At 40.9% G+C, this 27,795-nt stretch overlaps 2 protein-coding genes and 1 long non-coding RNA gene across 9 annotated transcripts in view; 2 read left to right on the top strand and 1 right to left on the bottom strand.

Annotated features, from left to right (window-relative positions):
* Positions 1-17,770, top strand: part of PPP1R42 (protein phosphatase 1 regulatory subunit 42) — a 20,679-nt gene extending 2,909 nt beyond the window's left edge. For 3 of the 4 annotated variants that reach the window (XM_085221218.1, XM_010708993.4, XM_085221219.1), the window contains exons 3-9: positions 135-301; positions 694-832; positions 2,821-2,937; positions 7,838-7,955; positions 8,652-8,780; positions 9,350-9,502; positions 16,828-17,770. In XM_085221218.1, the coding sequence (XP_085077344.1) occupies positions 135-301; positions 694-832; positions 2,821-2,937; positions 7,838-7,955; positions 8,652-8,780; positions 9,350-9,502; positions 16,828-16,832 (828 nt within the window). In that variant the 3' untranslated portion in view covers positions 16,833-17,770. The remainder of the gene's footprint in view (positions 1-134; positions 302-693; positions 833-2,820; positions 2,938-7,837; positions 7,956-8,651; positions 8,781-9,349; positions 9,503-16,827) is intronic. The other variant, XM_085221220.1, reaches the window with a different exon arrangement.
* On the bottom strand, positions 11,054-27,795 carry LOC109366806 (uncharacterized). Of its 4 annotated transcripts, XR_014882560.1 has the most exons (4): positions 27,622-27,795; positions 16,683-26,173; positions 14,889-14,968; positions 11,057-13,571 (listed from the first exon to the last, which is right to left on the bottom strand). It is a non-coding gene; the product is annotated as an uncharacterized LOC109366806 (long non-coding RNA). The 4 variants fall into 4 exon arrangements; XR_014882558.1 differs by having other exon boundaries at positions 11,054-13,571; positions 14,889-26,173; XR_014882559.1 differs by having other exon boundaries at positions 11,054-14,968.
* On the top strand, positions 21,897-27,078 carry TCF24 (transcription factor 24). The gene is made up of 3 exons (XM_031552874.2): positions 21,897-22,041; positions 23,333-23,736; positions 26,055-27,078. Exons 1-3 carry the CDS (start codon positions 21,897-21,899, stop codon positions 26,166-26,168), a joined length of 663 nt encoding a protein of 220 aa, XP_031408734.2. The 3' UTR covers positions 26,169-27,078.

The raw sequence follows: 27,795 nt of genomic DNA, 5'->3' as shown, positions 1-27,795 counted from the left end.
AATTTATTTTTTTTCTGGGACAAAATATAGTTAAAAGTGTAGTAATAAATTTAAATGTAAAAACAATCAACAGCTTCCAGAAACAGGCAGTGAATAAAAGTAATAAGGCATCAGTTTGCTGTTGTTTCTTACAGGGTGACATCTCGTTGTGCAGAAACCTTAGAGTTTTGTATTTATATGATAACCAAATCAGTCAAATCCAGAACCTGGGCTTTGCTTCACATTTAACACACCTTTACCTGCAGAACAACCGCATTTCATGCATAGAAAATCTCTCATCACTGAAAAACCTCGAAAAACTGTAAGTTGGAAACAGTGAATTTATTTTACTGGTGAAAGAATAATTGTTACACTAAGAATTGAAAAAAAGATGTTGCCATTAAGGTTTCTTCAATAGTTAAGTTTTGCTTTTCAACTAAAAAGAATTGCTTATGATTTTTCAATAAAGTGTTCTATGATGAGTAAAGTAATGACATCTTAACATGTATTTCTTTTTTTTGTTTAAACATAAATGTTCTAAGAAAGGCTTGAATCCATTAGGTGCGTGTCCTACTTGCACGCTACCTTACTTTTTTCTATCATAATTTCCAAACACTGCACAATAATACCTTTTTTTTTAAATAGTATTTTGATGACTTGTGTTCACTTTCACTTTCAAAGGATGTAAAACCAACTTTGTATTTTATTCTTCAGGTACCTGGGGGGCAACTCTATCGCTGTAGTAGAGGGTTTGGATCAATTAAAAGAAATAAGGGAGCTACATATTGAAAGTCAACACCTCCCTCTTGGCGAAAAGCTTCTCTTTGATCCCAGATCCCTTAGGTCCTTGGCAGTAAGTACATGGAGATTTTCAATGGGCTGTTAATCAATAGGTCAGTATTTTTAGTGTGAATGATTAGAAGGACTCAATCGTTGTGTGTGTTTTTTCTGAGAACTGGTGGCAGACTGACAAATTCTACTGAGGGATTCCCATCCCTATTGTCATATAAGCAAGGAGTAAACAATTATTTTGTTGATATTTCCCTGATTTGATTATCACATTAATTTATTTACTGCCTCCTGTACTTCTCTAGATAGTGCAATGGCAAACAGAAGGGGCAAACAGCTCTTTGATGGGAATACTGAGAGGCAATCTGAAGCATTCCGTTCTAGTTGTGCCATTCTTCCATGCTGTGTATATAAAAATTCCAGGAAGTCAGCTTTTGAAATCTTTGTTTGAGATGTTAGTTGCTCAGTAAACATCAAATTTATTGTTGAAATAGTTTGTTTGTTTTTTTTTGAAGTACACTTCAATTACTAGTGTTTGTAGTTTTGTACTGCAGTAAAATTCACTTGCTGTATTTCCTGATGCAGTCAGGGATTTATGATCTGTTTTGTGAAGACGAACAAAGAACATTCACTGACAAGTGAGTTCTTTTCATGTGAATATCATAAACATTTCACCTAGCTCTAATTCTTGCTGGTTTGAAATGTTATAATCCAAGATATGTATTACTATTTTTCTTTAAAATAAATGGGCCATTACTGTGACAGCACTTTTATTTTTTTCCCTCTGCATTGGAGAGATGATGAAAGTAGAGGAGGATTATACAGCTTCAATTTTCCCAGCATGATAACTCATATATTTCAGTGTTTTGCAGCACCCTGCAAAGACTCGCTAGCAAATTGTTCTTCCTAGCTATTATTTAAGTTTTCTGGAGGTTGGTTTGGTTTGGTTTTCTTTCCAGAAAGACTTTTCATCTTTGATCATCTTTTGCTAAGCTACCTGTAAAAACATTCTATTTTTACTCTATAAACAGTAAGTATTTTGTCCCTTTTTACAAGATGTCTCCTTATCTCATCTTCTCCCATTTGGGGCTCTTAATGATGTCAGACAAAAGAGCCAAAACATGGGCCGTGTAGCTCTCAGTGTACTACGAACACATGTTTTGCTGACAGTATCCTGTATCATTTGTCTGAGGAGCTTGTTACACTGTGTGCATCAGGATGATGCTGGTAATTGCTGTCTGTAACACAGGTCTTGTTCTTAGCTCAGATTTGAAAAGGAGGCTAAGTTTCATGATACAGAGTGCTGAAACAAATAGACATTTTCTAACCAGTGGTAAGTACCATATCTGGTATAACTCTAAACTGACTGCATTAGGGACTCGTTTCCATCTTGTAGACATGTAAGCTTCTCCTTGCTTTTACGTGATGCTGCATTAAGTATTTCCTGAGATAAATACCTGAACTACATTTACTTCTTATCTAGAATGTAAAGATCTCTGCAACTATTACCTGGTAGAAAAGGCAAAGTGCATCATGTGACTCACTGCTGTTCCAAAGGGGCAAACCAGAGATATGCACACAGAGAAACTGGCAGGATTAAGCCCAAATGAGAAACCAGATAGTTGAGCTGTTCAATGGGAGCGTGGGTATCAGATGTGGATTTCAGCTCTGTGTGGTTCAGATGTAACCTTAGAGAAGTCAATTTCTCTGTCTGTTGTCTACTTCTGAGGTAGAGCTGGTAAACTTTTAGAACTTCATAAAGCATCTGGGGAAAAAAAAAAATCAGTATTGTTTGGAAAAAAAAAAATCTATATTTGCTAAGAATTCCTGAAATAATTGAGAAATAATCTTACTTTGGATTAACTTCAAAGCCAGAATAAACAGCACTTCAGAACAGGGTACAAGGCCAAGAGAAAACAGTGTGTGAGGTGAAGTGTTTGCATGTACAAGTTTGTGCTTCACACACCTGTTCTTTAAGACACTTTCCATCAAGAATTTACAACCAAGTTGTGCATAGCATGAAAAAAATCATTTTGTACCTTTTTCCTCCAGAAATCTTTGTCTGTGTTGAATATTAGTAATAACAACATTGATGAATTAGAACAACTGGCAGTTCTGGAAAATCTTTCTCATCTTAGAGCAGCTGACAATCAACTTCAACATATGAAGGTATTGAAATCAATATTTTTTCTACTTAGTAAGGATGATTTTAAAAAAGTTACATTCATCTTTATCACAAAATAAACAAGTAAAGAAGTAAAAAACACTTCTACAGCTTCTGAACCTCTTGTGAGGTTAAAAATGGAGAGCCATTCATCTGGGATGTCCAAATGTCCTTTAATCCTATGCGAAGACACAGCTGTGCATGCATCTATCAACCTGATAGATATAACATGCACAGAAGTTATAATATAACATGTATAAAATGTAGAGAACGCATGTACGTGTTGACCGTCCGAGTGACTACTAACAGTTTAATTTGCAGAGTACATGGCCAGTGTTTTGTAATTAACTTGCAGCTATTTACTATATTGTAGTCCTTAACTCTCAGTTTAAATATAAATAAAAGCAAATTCTTGGATATCTAATTATGTAACTGTTCTTTTAGCCATTCTAATATCAAAATGGCTTTTTGACTGTCGTTGGCATAGCATAAGAAGTATTTGACACGGAAGAATATGTTGAATCTCTTTCTGTTAAGGAAATATAAGTCTTCATAAGCAAGAGCTCTAAGTCCCATAGTAACAACTAAAACAAGTGAAAGAAAAGTATTTCTGTTCTTCCTTTTGCAGTAGTAGATATGGTTTAAGCAGAATGTTCTGGACTTAAAACTTCCAACTTTCAGAAAGGAACAGGAACATTGGCCTTGTCATGTTCCTGTTCCTTTAGGAGTTGTGATGTTTTCTATTTCTTGACATAAATAAAAGTTCAAAAAATAATTTGAGTTTCATGCTCAATAATACTGAGTAGTAAATCTACAATGAACAGTATGCTAACACAGCTAACACTATCACTGGATGGTACAGGCATGAAAGAACAAACTTGATAAATGATTCCTGATAAACACTGTTTTCATTTCATATAAACGTGAGGCATTCATGTTTTGCTTTCTTTTGACTTATTTAGTTAATAAATAGTGGAATGAATTGGCTTCTATCATAACCCAATTCATCAAGAAAATACTTTGATTAAATTAAACTGTCTTGTTACTGGTTTGCATATACATTCTATTTTCTTACAAAAACTAAGCTACTGTAAGTTAGTAATTACTCAAACAAGTATAGCAACTAACTTTAGAATACGTAATGCCTTTTATGTTTAATTTGGCAGTTCTGTTTTCTGATGAGGAGATTCCTGTACGTATCTAGCAAATACCTGGGTCAATATACTTTATTTGGACTCTGTTTAAAATATATTTTAATACTAAAAATGTTGAATAATGCATTCTTTTTATTCTTTTTTTTTTTAGCTAGTGTATTATTAATGGTTTGTATTTCAAGCTATGCTTCTGGCTGGTAACTGTAATTGAATTCACATAGAAGTACAATTCATATAGGCTTAGGTTAGATAATTAAAACCATACTGGATACGTTGGCTGAATCAAAATAACACTGGGGTTTTTTAAATAGGTATGTGTGTCTTTCTAAAAGGATTCCTCTCAAAAATGATCCATTTCAAAAGAAAGCTTAGTGTGTGATTTTTTTCATTGTTTCTTTCCTTCTTGTGAGTACAAAATCCTTCAGTTGTGATGATCTTAAAGAAGATCATCTTAGTCAAACAGCTGGTTGATACTAAGGATGAAGATGCCAGTTTAGAAGTGGTATCTTCAGTGTGTCAGAGGAAAAAAAACAGTGTCTTCTGAGACAGAATAAATGGATGAAAACAATACATTGTTCAGCAACTATGGGTATATTTTTTAGTTAATTATTAGAATTCATTATTTTCTCATCGGGCAGACAAGAACTAATATCTATCCTAGTAAATTAGACATATAGATTTCCATGTGATATAATCACAGGTGTTGAAAAAATATGTGGTTAGCATTTGAGTTACCTGCTGCTCCTGCTATCATTTAAACTCAGATCAAGCTCTGGTAATTTTTGAAGATGGCTGTCCTTGGCTATATAAGCAGTGTCCAAGTTTTGAAGGTACAAGTAGAGTATTTCTATTTGTATTCTTTCAGACCTGTGAAACTGTATTAAATGTGTCAAACAAACGGGGTAACACAGCTGCATATCCAGATCTAAATCCCATATTCCCATTCCTACCACCCCAACGCTGCCAGCAAGATCATTCCCAGGAATTTTTTGCATTGATCAGAGACTGTGCTGGTGCCTCAGTGAGTGAGGAGCAACGGAGAGTCAGTACCCAGCTCTGCTTCATCCAGTGGGAAGAGAAGTTGTGGAGAAGCCATCCAGATCTTAGCAGGTCTGCTCAACAGCTGTAAGCTGTGTAGCAGAGGTAGATGACAGCAGGAATGAAGTGGGGTCTGTGAAAAAAAGGGAATTGTGAAAAAGTAACAAATGCATGAAAGGCAACTTTCTCACATAAACTTTGCTTACTTTTTATAATTAGTACAATCACTTGATGTTTAGACATTCATCTCAGCTTTTATCACATTTTGATATAAACCTGTATTCCCTCCATTTTCAACGATGCCATGCTGATTTCAGCATAGTAGAAAATCGGGGCTAGTGAATTCAGCATGTAATGTTCTGGCTAATTCAGGGAATTGTTAGCATAGTTAGGAGACATAAGGCATATGACCTCGCTTCACGTGCCTGAATTGTACGTAACGTGGTCAGAACAGTAGACAGAACAGAAAGTAGATAATTCTACCCAGCACATGGAAAACAATTTACTGAGCCTGCCACCTGTAAAATGCATGTTATGCGAGTTATCAACAGTGTCACTGATTTTTATAGAATTGGCTTTTCTTTGCTTTCTATTGCTTGTTACTATTTCATTCTACTCAGCTTCTTCAGTTAGGCTCACTAGGTCTTCTAGGTTGCTGTATGTTTTGGTAAGAATACTAAGGGGAATTTTTTTCAAAGCTATTTTTAATTTAAAAAGTCCTGATGACACAGAGTGCGTATGTGTGTATATACATGTATAAAGAATAGACTTCAGATTTGGGGAGATTATGACCGAAGTGTTTGGCTAGACAGTAAAAGTACAGCTAGAAACACGTATATAAGTCAGTATTTTCCAAGTCTTTAATTTATTCAACCTCTGCCCAGTATTGATTATGACAAAAGGATATCACAAAAGATGAATTCATTCACTTCAGAATTGAGTCAGGAACGAGAGAAAAATTATAGATTTTCTCCAACTGATTATGACAGGTAGTCAAAACGGTGACAAATGGCTGTCTGTAGATGTAGCTAGGGTGGTTGTACTCGACATCTCCGATAAAAACTGGAGCAAACTGGTCAAATACCAATTCTTAAATGGCCATCTTTAATTGGTAGGAACGTTTCTGCCAGCACTACAGCTGCCTACTAAGGCACTTGCCCTTCCCCCGCTCCCCCCATAGATGGAATATAATTTGCTCGTCAGTATTTTGTAGCAGACCTCAAAGTGATAGCATGACATGATCATTTATCAAACGGAGACTGCCCAAAAGAGTGTCTGGTCCCTTTAGTACAGCTTATTGAAAGGCTGGGAAGTGAAAGCACTTTATTAGAGACAGGAAGGCAATGAACAACTAGAGCGTATCGAAAGGGTAATCATATTTCAGCACAGGATTAGTGTGCTCTTAGATAAACACACACTGGAGTAAGCATGTTCTGGGTCATTTATCAAGTAAGTAACAGCTAACAAAAACCTACAGGACTCTTAGTATGCATTCATCAAAGTTAAACTGTATACATTTTATTTCAGTAGTAGACAATGTTGTGTTCCAAAACTATTACCTGAAAAAAGTCTCTCTAGTGAAATCCAGAACACGTTGTAAATTTCAATAACAATGCTTGAATGCCCAGGTAAGAATAAATAAATAAACTAAATCCTATTTCTTTTTTAATAACCTTAACCTAAATCCAGAATTCCCCGAGTGATTTTCTAAGTTTGAAGGAGCTAAGAGATCTCTAATTGCTAGATATTCCATTGTTGGCATCACAGTGCAAAATTCTGTGGACTTCACAGTTTAGAATCTATCAAATCATAATCATTGTGGGATTTTTTGTTTTTTTTTCAAATTAATACAACTGTACAACATTAAAAAAATCTCTTGCGTTCATCTACATTGTTTTAAATCCTTGCTTAAGCTTTATAGATATAGGGGGAAGCATATCAATAATGAACAATAATGACGGTTAAGTGGAATTCTGAAAATAAGGGATTTCAGAGAGTATCTGAGTAGGAAGGTGCAGTCTGCTAAGATTTGCATCTTTTTACCTTGAATTTATTGTGTTTAAAAGAGAGAAGTTGTTTTTTTTCTGGGTCATACTGCCCTTGGGTCACCAGACAGAAATCCAGATGGAGAAAGGTATATTTCAAAAATTTCACTATTTGGGCCAATACTATAACCAACCACCCACAGTTATTGAAGGGTGGGGATTACTTTTTCCCTTCGAAATACAATTTATGTGTGTATAAACAGAGAGAGAATCTGCTGTGTTTTACGGGCCTTGTAGCTTTTTTTAGGGTCTTTGTGAAATAGTTATTCACACATTTTTCAAAATCTCTTCAGACTCTGTGATATTGTAAGGGCAATGTGGGAGCACGGGGTGCACAGTTTACTTGATGCATGTGCATTTTTATCTGGTAGGAGTTCATAGGTAGGATTGTAGTGGGAATTGTAGTGGTAATTTTCCATAGCTGGCATCACTGTATCTTTAAAAACAGTTTTTCAACTGCTGCACCATTTTCGCTGTGCAACTTTGATACATTGCTGGAATGCTGTACACCACTTTGAGAGTGCACATTCTCAAAGTACACGAATAACCTCACTGAAGAGACTTCTGTGCACGGGTTTAGGGCCTGACTGAACAAATCTCATTGCTGTTGTGTTCTTCGGTGGGGAAGGGAAAATAACCACAGTATTCTGTTCTTGTGTTAATTGTAGGATTTGGAGGTTGTATTACACAAATGGACAAAGCTGTGCAGCATGGATCTCACAGGAAACCCCATCTGCCACAAACCAAAGTACAGGGATAGGATTGTTGTACAGTCACCAACTTTAGGTAAAAAATAGAAGCAATAGCCAATGAAAGAACCTGCTCTTAACCCTTTCTGTTTTAGAAAATAGCTGCTACATTAACCATTCTTGAATGGCACTGTGTATATAAAGCCAATTATTGTCCTGTATAGTTCTGTCAAATGATACATTCTGACTTTATGTACAAGGAAGGTAGCTAGAACTGCTCCTTTAGTAACTGCACAGTTTGTTACATAGCTTCTGCTGCTGGTAATAGTAACCATTAGTTTTAGTGATAGATGATTAGCGAGATCATTATAAGACAGCAAGACTTCTTTGTGTTCACATTCCAGGTGTGAAACTAGTTTTAAAAGATAAGTTCCTCTGTCAGCCTGTGTGGGTTGCTTAGGTGTTCTGGTGACAGTACTTCCTATCACACCAGTTTGAATTTCTGGTGTATAACATTTGTCCTTAATCATGAAATCAGAATTTTAACTGAATATATATATATATATTTATCTTGAAAATTATAAAAAGAATTGGTGCTTTCTTTTTCATTTAAGACATGTCAACTCACTCCTGCATCTAATTAAAATATGAATATCAAGCTGGAATGTATCATTGGATTTTTTATTATCATTTTTTACCAACAGACTAAAAAAGAGGGGGGAAAAAAAAAAGGAATTTTAAGAGACCAAATACTCTTCTGGTATCATAGAAAATGTTCTCTTTTCTTTGGCAGAATACCTTGATGGGAAAGAAATTAAAGAAATGGAAAGAGTGTTCCTAATGAATTGGAAAGCCTCCAAAGCTGTCAGGAAAAAAAGCAAAGGAAGAATGACAAATGAACATGCAGACTATCTACATTTTTGTAAGCAAACTAATCACTTACTTCATGACTGCACTGTAATAGCAGCTAACAGTAAACATATTAGAGATGAGGCTTTCAGTGGCAGTCAGACAAAGGCATAGGAGTTGAAATTGAACTTTTCCAATACCAAATTTAATTCTAGAGCCAGCTCATGGGTGTCTCAGATTTCCCCACCGCAGCCTCCCAGAATCATGGGAAGGAGTAGCTGGTATGTTTTAAATGTTTGTAAATACCCATGATTGCTTTCCATGCATATAACAAAAGAAAGTGTTGAATGTTTTGCAGTAGGTATCTCTGAAATACACCAGACTTCTATACTTAATCTGTTTATGCCGCCAGCCCTGAGAAGGGCCGTTACAAAATACACAACTAGCAGAAGGAAAAGTTTGAAACTTACAAAAACATCAGTCTTAAAGGAAAAAGCCTTAAAAGAAAATACACTGAGTTCCTCAAGTGAGAAAACAAATTCATTTTGAGATGCAAAACTCACAATTAACTATATTAAATCTTAAAACAGATACAATTTGACTTGGAATGTTGAATTAATTTTTTTTCTTTGGTTTCTGCAGCTGGCTTTGAAACACCTCATTCTATTCTTCCTTTTAATGATAGTCCATCTCTGACAGAAAAAACAAATATTTTAATTCTGTCTGAGATCCACGAAGATAGAAGGAATCCTCTGCCAGCAACTGTGGAAGAAAATAAATCAGAGGAAAACTCAGGTATGTACCTCAGCCATCTTGCTCTTAATTCTTTTGGAGACTGCTTTTACAGTTCGTGCCGAGCCAGTGGAAAACAAGTTCACGAAGTAGAATTGCATCTCAAATCTGTTTTAGTTTTTTAAATGGTGTTGTGTTTGTTGTCTTTATTTTGTTGTAAGTCAGGATAATAGATTCTGGTTTCTGGTTATAAATCAGCAGACAAGGTAACAGTAAGAACTGTACTCGGGTGTTACTGGTTTATCATAAGAATTTGATCATCATGTAAAAAAAGGTAAAACAATACAGATTCTTGGAAATGCAGTCACTGTCAGCAACACTGGTGAACACTGATACTCTGCATGCAGCATTATGTGAAGGAGAAGCTTTTCACTACTACAGCTTACTTATAGTGGACACGTTCAGTGTATTTTATACATGCCTAGCGTGTTCCTGTAGCATCGGCTGAAGACCGATGAGATAATAAGGAAAGAAATCTGATGTGTGTGCCTTACAGACATTCAGACATTAGATAAACTTAAACAATTTGGAGTTCAGTGTATGTATTCCCTATTCGCAAAGGCATCCTTGCCAGCTCTAACATGACTGTGAGAATAAAATCTAATAGGAATTGCAATTTGGGACCTCAGTTTTTCCAGTGTTACCTGTTAAAAGTGTTTCTGCTTAGTTCAGTATTTGGAACCCAACACCATTCCTTCCAGTCTTTTAATATTACTTGTAACTTAACTCTTTTGTTATTTATCAGCTCTACTGGACAACAACAACAAAAAACATTGTTTAAGCAATCCTATATGTAAAACAAACCAATTTAACTGACATAGCTATTCTTTTGTAACTAAAGCACTAAATGTAGCATTTTAGTTTACTTTCAAATCAGAATTTATTAGTAGGCTTGAAGTTTTGATTGAGCAACATTTAACACTATTTTATTCTTGACAATTTATCACTTCCCATTCCTTTGGTTTTGTTCCTCCCAATTATTTGTTCCAATTAAAAATATCTACTTTTCCCTTAAAAAGGGAAGAGGAATTACAATTCAATTTTGAAGTAGTAGTTTGCTCTTCATATGGCAATGGATATATTCTGTCCTAAGAAGAGACTGAACTCACAAATGCACCTATTCTTGATACTTTTTTCCTGATGCAGAAGGCACACAGCAATGGAGAAATTCAAAAACAAGAACTGCAGGCATTCCTTTGTGAAATAAGCTTAAAACTCAGTGTTCTGTCAGCCTACATTTCATCTTTATTAGTATTTTGTCTTTTGAGCCAGGCTGAATAAAACTAAGCTTTCATTTACCGTGCCCTTTAGTTCTAGTGGAGAATGGAATGTGCGTGTACAGTACCTCCAATTTACCTTCTTCAGTGAAAGAACTTCTGCTGTCTCCCTTTAAACAAAACATTCTGATTCTACTCTGTTATGTGAAAAAGCTGCTCAACTGATGAGCTTCTTGATTTGAAAAAGTTCTGCCAGTATTAGGAAGCTGGAGTACAATCCTAGCCCTTTTGAAATTCCTTTTGACTTTAGAAAGGCAAAGATTGTATTTTCTATGCAATCTGTCTTTATTTAATTTGCAAATGTAAGCTATTACAATTTGAGAGATTATACAGATATAATATATACCTACATATATATATTATATACACATTATATAATATGTATTAATATAATATACACATATATAATATAGACATGTACATATACACATGTTTTTAATTGGATTCACAAAAGATTATAGTGAACAACAGTAAGGCACCATACATTTGATATTTCAACAAGCTTTGAAAGTAGGACTCCTCTCCTGGATGCCAGAGGTTGCCATACATGTGTAATTACATATATGCCATTTCACGTGTAATTGCTCATCTTAAGACATACTCTGTCTTAATATGTCTTAGCAACATATTCTTGTTACTGGTGGAATGTCATTGAAACCAAAGAGTCTTGAGAATTAGAAAATGGTTTGTGAATTCTTTAAAATGTTTAGGAAGGTGAAAAACAAGCTGAAATACAAGAATATTCTTTCTTGGAGTGCAGGCAGACATGAAGTAATCACAAATCAGAGTATTCCCTAGTCAGATTCAGTAATCAGTGATATGCACAAGTGTGCCCAAGTGTGAAGCAAAGGAAATTTTGTCAAACTGAACAATTACTTCCATTGTTTAATTGAAATTCAGTATCAGACCAAAGAAATCAGTGAATTTTAATCCTACTCTCTGTGTTAGCCAAATAAATTATTCCAACAGATGTTTCCTCTTTCTTTATACAAGCTAGGTGATTTTTGACCCTTGGCAACTGAAAAATAGGCATTAAATACCTTTTTAACCTACATCTAAGATCCACTGAGGATTACATATAGCTTGAACAATGAAGAAAGCCACTTATTACTCAGTTACTGAAATGTGTCATTAATCTTTCTTTTTTGATAATACAAAAACAATAGCAACTTCATATTGGATTTTAAAAGTTAGTTTTGAACATTTAGAAATATTGACAGGAATTAATTAAAAGAAAACAAATAACCATTTTAAAGATACTCAATACCTTCCAATGGGAAACGCTGTTATTAATTTTCCCTGAGTAGGAAAGTTGTTGAAATTTTGATGTTGTAAACTTAAACTGTAACCAGCAGTGTCTGCCCACATTTCCTTACTCATTAAGGTAAATATTGTTATAGGTTTGCAGTTCAGAATTCGGTGGGAAAGTCACCTTTTGTTTCTCCAGTGCATGTGCAGTGTTTGAAAATATGGCAGCGTATTTAAATGATAGAGTTGACTAATAATTCCTACTCTAGATTGTGTCAGCTAACCATAAGAAATCTCCTGGCCACTGTGTTAGTCCTGTGTAGTTCAAGGATCTTGGAGTCGCATCAGTATTAGTTGTGTACCCAAAAGATGACTTAGAATCATGCTCTTATGTCATGTTAGAGAATATAGTTCTCTTATTTGGGGGAGGGAGAGGAGCATTACCTCCACACAGCCTTAAATATCATTCTCATACTGAATATCAATTTCAGCACGCTTCTGCACCTTCAAAAATAGGGAATACTCTCAGCCTTGTCTTCAGAAAAAAATGGGAACTACAGAGTTAAGATACAAATACGTGAAGTTTTAGCTGAGCACCCTCTGGCTGCATTTAGCCACTGCCTGCAAGTAATTCAATGCCATTCAGAATTAAGTGCATAAAATACTTGGTGATACCAGCTGGAGCACTAGGGCAGAGCTGAGATCATGTTTTCCAACCGGCCTGGAGTGCCTTTTGCAGCAGCTACAGCCCCTCTCACTGCCTTTCCTTGGTGGGGGTGTGGAAGGAAAAACGTAAACATCTCAGTGAGGTCTAGAAAGTACCAACTGGCAATTAATTATGAAGGCTGAGGAAGAGAAACACAAGGAGTTTTCTTGCCACTGATGGGATGTGAAAATCATGTTGTGGCATATGAGAGGAGTCAGTGGAATGCTAGATAAGTTAAACTATAAGGATGAAGAGAGGAAATTCTGAAATAGCATCGCTGAAGCAGAGCTATTGGGCTGGATATCAGGTGTGAGCAGTTTCTGGTTACCATGGTCCCTGTAAGATTACAATTGGCAATTCAGACAACTGAGTGGTTGCTTGCCTTTTTTCTGGAGTAGATTTGATACCTGCAAAGGTGAGTGGGAGTGCTTTCAGGGGACCATAATTAAAGCCACTGCGCTGCGTACCTTCATGGTATTTTCTTTATCTGTGTTTACAGTTTTGCTAAATGTGGTGCTGAATGATTCTTCATGTGCTAATCCATAATCTCTTTAGAAGGCAGAAGATAACTATATCAATACAAATGTAAGGTTATACTCAAATGCTGTGATCTTCCGTCTAAACTAAATTTCTGTAGTAGTTACTCAAAAAAAGTAGCTTTCATATGCACCAAATTTGCAATACCTAACACTGCCACATCATTCAGCATTACAGACAGTGATAGAAGGCATTCCTTTTTGGCCATGAATTCTGCCATTTACCTGGAGGTTGCTGATTTGGAAACACCCTTTCTTTCCTCCCCACTCCAGTTCCCTGTGCAGCTAGCTGTCTGTGCCCAAAACTGGGAAAGAGAAATGATCTTTAGATACAGCACGGAACGCTTCATGCAGTAATAGAACACACGCTGAAAGACACACTGTACCCTTGAAAAGAACAACCCCTTTTTCAAATAGCTGAATGAGGGTGCGTGTCTCCTGATGAGCTTTGCCAGCCAGACCACACGTGCCCCCTCCACGTCCAGATGAGCACATTCCTTACAGGCATGTTCTCACTGGGAGCTGCATGCTGGTGGGCAGGGGGGCAGGGGCACATCTGCCTGCATTAGTCTGCCTCCCTTCCAGGAGATGTGTGTTATCTGCCTGACCTTAGAAGACCAAATGGCACGTGCAAATGGCAAGAGAGGTCAGCAAATTAGCAGGGCTCATCTGGGTCTGGAGGCCGTTACGTGCAGACCTGCTGTACGCTCACACCAACACTGAAACCCAGTCTGTTTGAAACCTTCATGAGAATTTTACTAATAATATTTTTAACAGAGATATGTGATAATATTTTTAACAGAGGGCTGCTCAGTGATTTTAAAGTGGAGTAAATTACTATAGGGTAGGAAAATAAGCAAAAATTAAAGTTTACATATCTATTTTTCAGGTGTTACAGGTTTTATCTGCATTATAAAGTTATGAGATAAATGAAACAGGTTTAGACTACATAGTATTCTTCCTATCTTTAGGTCTCTGTTGTTAGTCCTTGAACAGCCTGCTGTTGTGATAAACATTCAAAGCTCTTTAATATCTTTTTAGTCTGCTGCCTTAGCACTGCACATTTTTATTGTGTAATGTACAAAATCATACGAGTCACTTTTCTGCATGAAGCATGCATCCAATTAACAATGTAAATAACTGGTGCTGTGTTTTACTAACTTCTGTAAAACTGCAGTGTAACTCTGGAAGCTCTGCAGCTGAAGCCAGTTTCAATACACTCATAGAAACACTGCTTCACCATTTGGCTTCATAGAATCATAGAAAGGTTTGGGTTGGAAGGGACCTTTAAAATCATCTAATTTCAACCCCTGCTATAGGCAGTGACACCTCCCTCTAGACCAGGTTGCTCAAAAAAACATTTCTAAAAACCATTGTGAGCTAACAAAAAAATCAGAGAGTTGAGCAGATACAGCCATCAGACGCTTTGTAAGCCAGCACTGAGCATAATGGGATTGGGGCATTTCAGTGTGTGCACCTGTCACTGGGTTCCTCAATTGCTTTGTAAAAGTGCAAACCTTGCCAACTTAAAGTTGCACAGTTTTGTGAACATAAGTTGCAATGGCTGTTGAATTCCTACGTATAATGAATGACTGCAAGTTTTCAGTAAAGTAGAATATTACCTTTGTTCTCAGCATAACCTGGAAATTTCTGAAGTCCTTCAAGCTCCATTTAAGCACCAGTGTTCCAGTGGTATTACTGCCTGAATCACAGAATCACAGAATCACCAAGGTTGGAAGAGACCTACCATTGGAAAAGACCTACCATCCAGTCCAACCATCCACCCATCACCAATAGTTCTCACTAAACCATGGCCCTCAACACAACATCCAAACGTTCCGTGAACACCTCCAGGGTTGGTGACTCCACCACCTCCCTGGGCAGCCCATTCCAGTGCCTGACCACTCTTTTAGAGAAGAAAGAATCTATGATTGTGGGTGGAAATCATGAAGTGTGGGATTAAAAACAGAACCATCTCTATGCTACTGTTACAATTGCCTACAACTGCCTTTGAAGTCAGATTGGATTGCTGTGGAGTTCTGAAAGTTTTCAGGGATGGCAATGCCACAGACCATAGCGCTGCACAAATGCCCCCCGCTGCCACTTTTGTCTTTTCCTCACACCCACTTGGAGCTTCCCTTGCTATTTGTCTGTTTTCAATCACTTTCTTATCATCCACATGCCTGAAACTCCTTTTCAGGAAGATTTGTTCCTATGGGCAGAAGTGAGGGCAGACAACACCAAAATATGCTGACATTTGCTTTTGCTGCTTTCTGGCTCACCACCACCTTTAAATAATCATGAGAGCCATCTCCATGTGACATTGGCTGGCTCTCACAGCACTCCAAGTTGCATCACATCCAGCTACAGAGAGTTGAATGTGTCAGATTTGCCTGAGTGGTTCCAACTCAATCATAATCTACTGTTCTTGGTGCTTGTTCTGACCAAAAATCATTACAGGGACCATAGACCTGGGAGGTCTGAGACCAGGCCTTTCCATAAAGATCCTGATGCTTCCAGAGCAACCCACAGTGATTTTGGAGGTTGTTGTTCTGTTGGAAGTACTAACAGGGAAACAAAGTAAGGCCTCACTGCTTGAACACCTCCTCCTGGTGCTCCTCTGATCTTAGTCAGAGTAAATGCAGGGATACTTACGCTTTGTCATCACTGTTTACACATGAATTGTACATTTGGATCAGAAACTGATGAAACTTCAAAAATACCTATTTATGGTCACTAAAAATAAATGTAATATATGGTGACTGTAATCAGTAATTTATTCTACTTTGTAGAAAGTGTTTTTTATTTTGTTAGTCACCTGACCTTTAAGGATTGTAAAAGTTCAGTGCTAAAAAAAGATGTATTTGAATCTCTCTCAATCTCAAGTAACACTGTAACCAGAGACTGCAGAAATACTGACATCTTTCTGTTCCCTTCATTCGGAGCAGAATTAATTGCTGCATCGAAACCAAGAAAAGTCAGAGCCAGCTGTGAAATGACCCACGTAGCAAACTAATAATTTAATTCAAAAAAGAGATTTGGAACAATAAGATCTTCCTTTCTTAGAGAGTTAATATATTAATCTGTCATATTAATCACTGATAACATGTCTAGTAAAGTTGGATGTAATCAGTTACACATCATTTGTAGTAAAATATTTTGGAATAAACGATTTAGTCTTATCTGATTTCATTTAGATGAGAATTTGCTTTGACTATTAGTAAAGTTTTATTTCTTGTGGAACTTGAAAATTAACAGTATTTGATACAAACTTGATGGCTGACCAAATATTTCTATGTGTATATGGAAAAAGCTGGTCAGTTCTGTGCTGAGGGCCCCTTCATATCCCAAATCATCTAATTAGGTTGATATCCTCACAACATGGCAGGACCAAGCATATTTTGTTCCTTTTTCACCTGCAGCTTTTGATAACACCGATGATAAACTTTTTGGAAATGCTGCGTGGTCCTGAGGCACGTTGATGGAGACGGAAGCAATGGTGGCTTTGGTGTGCTTCTGCCGTAATGGTCTGATCTCTCTTCTCTGATCTCTCTGATGCAGGCTGAGGAGGAATCTGAAGTAAATGGCAGAGCCAAGCTGAACTCTGAAAGTCAGAAGATACAGGATGCACAGTTTGGCCATTACTGGATTTTTTTTCCTTCTCGAAACTAAAAAAGGAAGTTTACTGACATCTGTTTGAATATGTTTTCTGTGTCTTTATAATCTAAAAAGCAGACAACATTAAGTACGTTGAACTTAACACTGCCTTGTAAGAGCATTCCAAAATGTAAGGTGACTGCCGATTTATTTAGAAGCGACATTCTGTATTGTATGCATGTGAAAATATCAGCACTTAGTGGGCTGAACTAGTTGTCTTCTTCTTAACTTTCCTCAGCAAATAAGTTGCCTTTAACCAGTGTCTTAGGTTACTTCCATGTATGATACTCTTAACAATTACACAGAGGTGTGCTAATAGTCCCATAGTGCAAGAAGGGAGCCATCAGCACATGATGTGTGAGAAGATTCGTAGTCCTAAAAAGTTATTTCCATGATTAGGATTTTTTCTGTTTTTGATAAATGACGTGGAATAGTTAGAAAAAAGCTCAACGAGATTGATGGTATCTGTACTGATGAATTTTTGGGTTGGGAATATTGCACATTAATTTGACATCAGCTTCTGCTTTATGTAGCTGGGACTTGAGTTTGGCTGCTTTGCACTGGTTTGAGTAATTAGATGAGTGCTCATATCTTCAGATACAGGAAAACTCCAAATGTATAGATAAGGAAAGTATGGACTGCAAATTGCTCCTGGAATGAAACCTTTCCTAATAGAGTTTCTCTGTCTGAATGTCAGTACAATGTCTTGTCCTTGAGACCCTCAATGAAAAAGGAAATAATTTTCCCCGAATTAGAAAATCAGGATCTGTCTTTTTACATTCAGTGTTTTGTGTATTTCGTTGTCATTTATGTTTTGATGTCTTTAGATAAATGTGATTTAAACAAACTTAACTCTCATATGCATTTTCCCTGAGTTACAAGATACTTTTCATTGGTAGCAAGGAAACTGATTTCCAAAACTAATGTAGTAATTGAGTGGTATCCCAGCCTGGAGCTGCCACTTGCTTCCATTACAGCTTTGGAGTAGTTCAGCATCAGAACAACAAAAAAAAAAAAAACAGAAAATAGTGAAACAATGAAAAAAGTTCTGATGTGAAACTGTTGCTAGTAGTCCATTACTGAAATTAGTATTGACCCAGATGATACTTCTGTTTTTTGCTGCGATCATCTATGATATTCAGGTCAAGGAAGACAGAACTGTAAAAGCTGCTTCTCAGTAAGACAATTTCCAAAGACAAATGTAAATAATTTGGTGACTGTTGAATGCTGACCAGCTGCTGGATTCGATGCGTGGCATTACAAAGCTGCCCTCTGGCCTTTGTAGCACAGTATATCTGGGGATGCCTTCCCACCCTTGCACATCTCCATTTAAAAACCTTTTAAGGATGTTTAGTACTTCTCCATGTGGGTTTTGCTGTGAGTCAACCAGAGAGCGACAGTCTTCATAGGTTCTGAGTATTTTCAACTTTCACTTTAAGATTTTAGTTTATTATTTCTACACATATTTAAGATCTGAATGAGCAGTTCCCTGTCCAGAATGGGCTGTGGGGTTTCACACAAGTTCCCCAGAGCAGCAGCTCACACCACACTGCAGTCAGTAGTGTTAATATTCACGCTGTACCTTATCAGCAGACAAACACATTTTTAAAATTCTTATCGGAGAAATAAGAAGGGGTGAAAATGAACAAAATGGAGCAAAGTGCCACAAGTGTTCACACTGAACTGGAGCTGTAAAAGCAGAGAGCAATGTGACAAGAAGGGAGCAAAGCATATCTGGAAAAATATCACAGTCTCCAGCAGAGCTGTTCCTTACTTAAATCACACTTGAAATCTAGCTCTTCTGTGACCAGAGCATTTCTCACATCTGAAATATACTGTAAAAGGTAAGGCAAGGGAGCAGCTCAGGCATTTATCTGGGAGAGAAGAAGCAGCAGCTGCAGCAGCCTGTTACACTTGAACAGTTGATGGAAGGAAAAATCATTGGATCTGTTTTCCTCGTTGCAATGCAAAAAGTTAAAAGTCCATTCTGAGCGGACATGTCTTGGGCAGGCAAGGACACTGCCTTGGGGTATGGCAGAACCAGCCCTCTGGTGTGTGCACGATCTGGTGCGTTTGTGGCCATCAGGAAAGGAAAGAGGAGCTCCTGGGGGTGCTCCATCAGCCTCCAGGGAGCCACAGCCATCATTCTTCTGGGCACAGCTGCTGGATGGGTGAGGGAAGGGATTGTCCCACTCTGCTCTGTGCTGTGCAGCCCCATCTCAAGCACTGAGTGCAGTTTGGGTGCCTCAACATAAGAAGGGCACAAAACTATTAGAGAGCATCCAAAGGAGATCTCCAAAAGAGCATCCATACAGAGATGCGGAAGGGTCTGTAGGGCAAGGTGTACGAGGAGCAGCTGAGGGCCCTTGGTTTGCTCAGCGCAGAGCAGAGGAGCTGAGGGGAGGCCTGATGGCTGCAGCTCCTCACAGGGAGCAGAGGGCAGCGCTGAGCTCTGCTGTGTGACAGGGATAGGGCCCGAGGGAACGGCATGGAGCTGTGTCAGGGGAGGGGCAGCTGGGGGTTAGGGAAAGGGTCTGCACCAGAGGGCGGTGGGCGTGGAACGGGCTGCCCAGGGCAGTGGACACGGTCTCGAGCTGTTGGAGTTCAGCGAGTTCGGACAGCGCCCTCAGACACAAGGTTTGGATTTTGGCAGTGGAGCGAGGAGTTGGACTCGACGAACCTTGCGGTCCCTTCCAACTCGAGATATTCTACGATGCTACGACCCACGGTACAGACGAGGCCCGTAACTGCGGCCTTGTAAATCCCCACGGAGTGACTTCTGTTAGAATCACTGCCGAAAGAAGAAGGGAAACCCCCGCAGTGCCGGCAGCCCGATCCCAGGAGCGGCTGTCTGTGGGGCGGTCCCACGCGCCACCGTGCGGAGCCGGGCAGCGCAGGAGCCGAGCAGCCGCGGGACGGAGCCGAGGTGCCCACCCGGCCCCAATCTCCTGCCCCAAACCGCCCCTTCCCGGGCTCCCCCTTACAGTTAGCGATTAACTTCTTAATTTTCTTGGCTGCAAAAGCAGTGACAAATTGCTCAGATTCTACTGCGCCTAAGGCTTGATTTATTGTGCCTGCGTTATCGTGAAATCAGGCTCCATTCAAAATGTTTTTCTGGGAGAACTCTATCCCCTCGCTGTTTATTTGCCCCGTCCCTCCTCATTAGCGTCACCGATCCCCAATGACCCCGCTCGGTTCCAAACCGGCTCTCCTTGCACCTTGTCCCGCCCGCGGCTCGGAGTGCCCACTGCCGTGTGGGGCCGTGGGACGGCGCCGCGCCCGTAGCATCGCGGACGGACGGGCGGACACACGGCCGTATGACAAACCGGACAAAGAACCGGCGACGGGGCGGAGGGAAAGCTCTCTACAAAAACCGTTTGACCCCGGGCCCGCCGATTCAATCCGCCGCTCCAACCCACGCCGCGGCGCAGCCCAACCGCAGCTGCCGGGCCGCCCGCAGCGCGCTGTCGGTCCGTCCCCCGCGGCGAGGGGCGGTCGCTGCCCGCGGGCGGTGGCGGGGCCAGGTGCGCCCAGCCCCGCGCTGAGGCCGCCGCCGGCTTATAAAGGGGGCGGGCCGGGCCTGGCGGGTGATGCAGCCGGGACGGTAAGTGCGGGTCGGCGTCCCGTCGGGGCTTCTCGCTGTCTTCTTCTTTCTTCTTTTCTCTTTTTTTCCCCCTTCTTCCCTTCATCACCACTTCTTTCACGCAGCATATAGGAATGAGAAAGCATTCTGCTCTTTTCTCTTGCAAACTAATGAAATTTCGAACCGATGCTGTCTTTGTGATGTCGCGTGAAGCACGCGTGCATCTGCCCACCTGAGAAATGCAGCACGCAGCAGAAGTGCATCGGAACGAATGCTGAGATAGGATGCCATGCCGCTGGCTCCAGGTCCCTTTGCCTGCCCTGTGTCCGTGTGTGCTGGCACACTGCTCAGGGGAATGTTTCACTGCCTTAAACCCAAACCTCCTGCTTGCAAAATCTGCAACCAGGTGATGCGGGAACTAATTTGCTTTAGTTTTCGGCAGTGGCATTTTGGATCATGAACTTTTGGGGACCACAGAAGCAAACCGCAGCGAATAGGATGCGAGCACAAACGCACACACATCCCCACAGACACTCTGGTTTTCTGGGCGTCACGTTGTCCCAGGCCGGTGCTCTCAATAGAAAGCCGACAGCACAGAACTGAAGTTGGAGTGAATGAAACCTCTGATTTCCACAAGTGAATTGTTGCTTATTTTCCTCAGGCCCAGGACTTCATCTCCTGCAGATGTGAAGCTCCTGCAATGCCCAGTCCAGTTTCCAAGGGATGCATGAGGAGATGAGGTGTTCAGGTACGTGTGTTTTTATTTTGTTTGTCATATACAATGCCAGCATAACTCTGCTTTGTCACACTCCAACACTGCAAAGACATAACTGCATGTAAACCCACCATAGAAGTGTTTTAGCGGATCGACGAGCACTGCTAACTCAGTTTGTCTGTATCCTTGTGCAACGCAGGCTCATCCAGTGTCAGGGAAGACTTCTTCATTTCAGTGGGATTTCAGCAGGATAGCAAATGAGAAATCCCACCGATGAAGCTGGGAGCAGAACCACGCTCTGCTTTTGTTTGTGACCATACTGACTCAGCAGTGGCAGCGGAAATATTTGTGTCACTAACAGGCATGCAGAGCCAGCTTAACAGAGGGAGAAAACACCGGGAAATAACACACTATTACCTGATCACATATGAAATTAAACAGTTCAAGGACTGTTTTTTGCTGTCATTCGGAACAAGCTCAAGTAGATTATAGATAGATGATAATTATCACAGTCATTGGCTTGGCTCATCGCTGTGGCTTTTTTGCTGTTGTCAGCCGTGGTTGCACTGGGAATTTTGGGGACTTCAGTGTGGGGCTGAAACGCTTTGCAGCATCAAGGTCTAACTTCTGTAAATGTAGACCTTCAGTCATTCACGGGTATTGATTTTTATTTCGATGTTAAAAATCCCATTGTCTTTGACTGCTTTCATAAGGTGCTTTTGCTGCTGGCCCAAGGCAGCACAGAGCTCTGAGAGGCCAGGAAGCCGGGAGCTGCCCAGGAAGCTCGGAAGCTCTGCTTGGATAAGTGCGACTGGCTCAGGTACGACTCTCACTGCAGAGTGCCGCATATTGGGGAACACCGATGGAGTATTTATTGCTGGGGAACTGAATGAGCTCAAGAAAAGGGAGTTTGGCACAGGCTTTTCTGGAAGCTGGGAAAGGCCTTTCAGCAGTTATTGCAGCTTTGCTCAAAGGAAGGTTTTTGCCGTAGTTTTCACATGATTCTTTTGCCCCCCGATGGCCGAAATATAGCTTACAGGACTCTGATTTTTAAGTTAGAAAACAAAAGCGATAGGACAAGCTCAGAAACGCTTGAGTGATGCTGCGTGTACAAGGACATGCAGATGCTGTTCTCAATCTTTTGAGCCATCAAACTTCCCCCTTCAAAACATGGGTGCTGTGTTCTGCGGCTCTATTCCCCTTCACATCTGCAAAGAACATTTTTCTTTCTGCAATAAATGGAGCCCCGATTACCTGTGAGACTGTTAATAGAAAATATACGCAGTCTCACATCCTATATCATTTTTTGAAAAAATCACACTTATTCTAATGTTATTTGGTTGTAAATGGGACCTACCATGGCAGGGCTGCTTGGCGTGGTCAGCCAGGTTTGCTCAGAAAAGCAAAAAGTAATCCTTAGAGTGCTCACTGTAATACCAGACAAAAGAAAAATCACCTTTTCAAGGGTGAAAGATAGAATTGTAGAATGACAGGATATACCGAGTTGGAAGGGACCCATAAGGATGTTGCATCCAACTCTTGGCTCCACACAGCACCACCCAAAAACTTCTGATTCTGTATCTGTGTGTGGCAGCAAACCAGCTGGTTTATGAACAGTGAGTCCAAAAGTCACTCACACCCTTATGCAACAGCCTTGGTTTTCCCAGAGCTGGCGGCATTCGGATTTCTGATAGGGGTTGCTTGTAGAAGGCATCCACTTCATCAGTCAGGAGATAATGTGACTCCATGCTTTATCTCTTTCTCTGGGTGGTGAAAATACTACGTTCATTTAATAAGTTTTTTCAGTGTATGCCCACAACGTGTGCTGATTTTCAAGCTGAGGTTGCAGACTGGTAGTTCGTGTCCAGGAGGAGCCGTGCCATAGGCCGTGCCGGCAGCCTGGATGCTGCTTGCACCCACAGTCTCCTGGTCCCACAGTGACTCTTGGCCACGGGGCTTCAGTCTCCTCCTGGCAGGGCACCAGGCTTGGTGTTGCAGTGTGAGCACAGTGGGAGTGCACACGGCAGGCACGAAGTCAGGGGTGATGAGGAGCTTGGGGAGGTTCCCTCAGCCACGGCTGCCAGCCTCATGGACGCTCTTATCACTTACAGGCCCCTCCCCACGGGGGAAGCCCCCCATGGACTGTAGGCATTTACCTGAGGCCCGCAAGGAGACCCTGAGCCCAGAGTCCGAGTCACCACCACCTCCAGCTGCCAGCAGCAGCCCCTGCCTACCCCCCGCAGTTGGGCAGCGGGCCGGGACAGGCCCAGGGCGACCCGCGGCCGCCAACGCCGCACGGGAGCGCAGCCGGGTGCAGACCCTGCGCCATGCCTTCCTGGAGCTGCAGAAGACGCTTCCCTCCGTGCCGCCCGACACCAAGCTCTCCAAGCTGGACGTGCTCCTCCTGGCCACCACCTACATCGCACACCTCACGCGCAGCCTCCAGGATGAGGAGGAGTCTCCAGGAGAGGCCCTGGGAGCCCTCCGAGGTGATGGGTACCTCCATCCTGTCAAGGTAGGGCAGCAAACTGGTGTTAAAATACTCAGACGAAACTGGCAATTGCAGGCTGATTTACCTTGCTAGAATGCATGCACAGAAAGACTGCTTTAGCTGAGTCCGCCAGAACCATATAACCATGCACCTGGGTGCTGCGGGACTGGTGGAAATACCTGGAGTTGCTGACATTTCCCCTCCTTCAGGGACTTTTCACAAAAATATCCGATACAGCTAAAGTCCAAGTGCAGTGGGACTCCATCCTTAGAAGGGAAATGCCAGTATCTGCTCAGTGTCCATGGGAAGCCTGGCACACCTGCACCAAATACACCAGAACCTATGGGGGAACCGCTAAGATGTGAAATGCTCCACAGCGGCCATCCCGGCCGCGGCAGTGCTTGGCAATGTCTGTAGGTCTGCAGTATTTCTCCTGCCGAGGCAGCCAAGATAAGAAATAAGACGTTAATTACTGTCCAAGCATTAATTCCTCCTGTGAAAGTGCTTTTCTGACGCATTTATTTCACGTAGTTGGTACACGTTGCTGTTTCTCCTGCTTTCATCAAAACCGGTCCTGGAGATGCAGAGAACATGAAAGGGGAACTGCTGTTAGAAGTACCTGGGGATGGGAGTTGTTTCCAAACACATGTGATGCTGAAATGCTGCGAGGTGTTTTCTTTGGCTCCAGTCTAAGGGAGTGAATTAGCGCACTGCTGGTTTTTTATTAAGAGGCTGATGAATTCAGAATGATTTAATTATGATTAATTCGTGAAGTAATCCCTAATTCCTCTAAAGTGACTGAGTCATAGAGACCTCCTTGTTCACGCTCTTGGTCGTGCTAAAAAGTGTGATGTGAACGTAGGCTTCCCAACCCATTCAGATGACTAGCAGGCTCATTAGGAAAGCAAAACCTTTATATAAATCAGAACATGGCTATAATTTAAGAAAAGAAACAAAACAAAACACTGTGATGTGTTTCAAAATAAGCTCTCACTAGCTTCAGTTAGCTCGCTTGGCCAGGGTGAGGGGACACAGGTCTCACAGCACTACTCAACAGCTGCCAACTACTGCTGGCAGAAAAAATAGCCATTAAAGCAGTTAAACGATCCAGCTGCACATTTCCCAGGCTACTGGAATACAGCAACAGTTGATTCATTCAGCAGTTATTTTTGATAATCCTATTTACGTTTCATTTACCTGCAGTTTTGCCAGAGATCCTATCAGTCTAACCAAACTTTCTGATATTTTGGGTAGTAAATTAATGCTTTAGTTGGAACTAGAACAGAAGTGTCCCAGAGAAATCACAGTAAATGCTTCAAAAAATCTGAGTGCAGGATATGAGAAGAGCAGTGCAGATAAGGGCTGTAACAACACTCCTGTGTCAAGCACAGTAAATGCAAATAATGTGGAAACTAGAACGTGCTGTGTGTACACTGACCAGGAAGCAGGGTTAATTATTCAAGTTAGGTAATGTCTCAGATGCCTTAATAGAGATGAATTCATAACATCAGGTTTGCAATAAAAATACCAAATGAGATCTTTGGGTCTTTCCAAGAGAGAACATTCTGCTTCTTTACGTCTTTAAATAGAAGGGCTGAGATTTAAATGCAGTGCTAATACTTTGACAGGCCCCTTCCAGTTTTAGAGCTGCCTTTGTTGCTCAGAGGAAAGGTGCCAGCCTGTTTCCCCAAGTGTCTTAATTTTAAAAGAATGGTATTACTTGGAAGACCAGGCTGGCTTTTTCAGGTATTTTTGCATCAAAGGGATGCCTGAAAAGACAGCATATTGCATCCAATTCTAACAACCATCTCAGCTGACCACGCTCAAGCTGAGCTCGTCCCTTCCCACAGCAAGGCATACAACGGAAATAACACCCACAGCATGGCGACTGCCAGGCTGCAAGAAAAACCCTCCCCATCAGAGCAGGCAGGCTGGCATAGCTGGGTGTGCATGCAGGGGCTGCACGCAGAGCCAACACTGGGGCACCTTGGCAGTGTCCCTTCCAGCATCGAGGGAATGGTTTGCTTTGTTTTAGTGGCAGAGCAGCTGCAATGCAAATTATGGTGAGATACCTCAGCAGTGTGAGTTACAATTGTTCATTGGGTCATGAGAATTTCTAGGAACTATATCTCACAGTTTATACCCAAAGAAGATATCCATGCTGCAGTTCCTTTGCAAGATCCTAATTCTTCAGTAAGTGACAAGACACAACTTTTTTGGCGGTACTGTTATTCCTGTTTTCTTCTGTCATGATTCCATCACACATAAAGCTTTGCTTTTGTCACTCAGAGCTGCATTCAGACCCCAGATGTTTCAGCACAGTGCTTGTTCTTGTCTTGCAGAAATGGCCAATGCGATCCAGGTTATACATTGGAGCGACAGGACAGTTTTTGAATCACTCAGCACAAGGAGAAAGCACAAACCAAGGAGAAACATCAACAAATTCTCAACACTAGTCTCCCTTTTCATTAAAAAAAAAAAAAAAGAAGTTATTTATTACACCATATATATTTAAATTTTAAAAAAATATCACATCAACAACCTGTAATTCCTGAAATACTGTTTGTGGATCAGAAGGAATTGGTTCTTAAAGATCTCTGACACCTCATTAATTTCATGCGACTTATCATTGGCTTCCATCACTGAGGATACTGCTAGTATCTGAACCAGGGCAAAAGGAGAAGGCAGCTGCTGTCAGCACTGACAGACAGCAACAGGGGCAAGACTGCTAACAACAGCTGTCTTCATCCACTCTGCACAGGAGGCTGATAGGTACACAGTGGGAAAAAGAGACAAGGAAATGCATATTGGCTAGGTGCAGTGCAATACAAGCTTTGAAGAAAAACAAATGGCAAACAAGTCTGCCAATAGCCATCAAAATAACGCGTGCCCTTTCCTCATGGCGTGAAGCCAATAGCAGTCAGCTCATGCCTTCATCCTTCAGGTAGTCATAAATGCATGGAGCTCTTTGAAAATGGGGGTGCACGTTCACTTTAAGTAAAGATGTGCTGAAATTTATCCTACACGCATACAACAAACACGGACTGCTCTGTAGATTAAATGTAGTTCCATTAATTAAGTATTGCTTGTATTGATCTATAGCCTTGTGTTGCATGTGACATGTCTGTTAAGTGTTACCCCAGAACTGTTACATCAAGATACACTCCTCTCATCTGGGGCTTCAGATGAATGAGCCCTGAGAGTTGGCTTGTTCACAGCATGTGATTCACTACATCATTTCCTATATTTAGGCAAGAAATATTGAAACTAAACACACCGATAGCATCTAATGTATCTGTTCTGTAAAACACCGTACTTTTCATATACTGTTATTGTCAAGATAAACATTAAATATTATTCACTGGACATTATCTATTTATCGAGCTGCAGAATCTGTATCACTTCTGTTTCCAATTGCATAGGGTGAACAGTTACTGATAATAACGTCACAGAGTTGTTTCAGTGTTATTAGAGGAATGGGGTAATTTTGGCTCTTTAATTTTAGGAGTGCATTTATACTAACTTCTGAGGACTTCTTCACAACTTAAGTCTTAAAATAACGCACGAGATGAGGGCATAAAATGCAGATGAAGTTTTAGGCTGAGAAAATGCCAAGTAGGATGGCAGAAGCACGGAGAAGTCACATGGGTTTCACACGTAACTAAAACCTATATGAATGGCATCGGGTCAGGGCAAAAAGGAGCGGTGAAATTACATTCAGAAGGCAGTGCCAAACCTCAGCCTGCACTGAGGGCAGGTAATAACATGCCCATGAATCACCATTAGGAAGAGAAAACACGACATGTGCATGCTGCATGCTGTTACCTGGCGCATCATCTCCTAAATAACACACCTGGAGGGAACAGAATTTAGGAGGCCCACAGCAAAGCAACACAAAATGCCACCCACCGGTCTGCAAAGGCTTCTTCCTTTCATGCCACTGCGAGGCTCTGGGCCTCTGCGCCACACGCGCACCACCCGCACAGCCACAGCCGCTGCGAGCCGCTCCCGCTCTTCCAACCCCCCCCCGGCAACAGCCCAGAGCCGCGCCTCCGCACACCCCGATCTCCCGCCCACCCCATC

Source organism: Meleagris gallopavo, chromosome 3 (genome assembly GCF_905368555.1).
Source record: "Meleagris gallopavo chromosome 3, MGAL_WU_HG_1.1, whole genome shotgun sequence".
Taxonomy (NCBI): domain Eukaryota; kingdom Metazoa; phylum Chordata; class Aves; order Galliformes; family Phasianidae; genus Meleagris; species Meleagris gallopavo.
The sequence above is the reverse complement of the archived record's forward strand: the minus strand, read 5'-3'. Positions and strand labels throughout refer to the sequence as shown.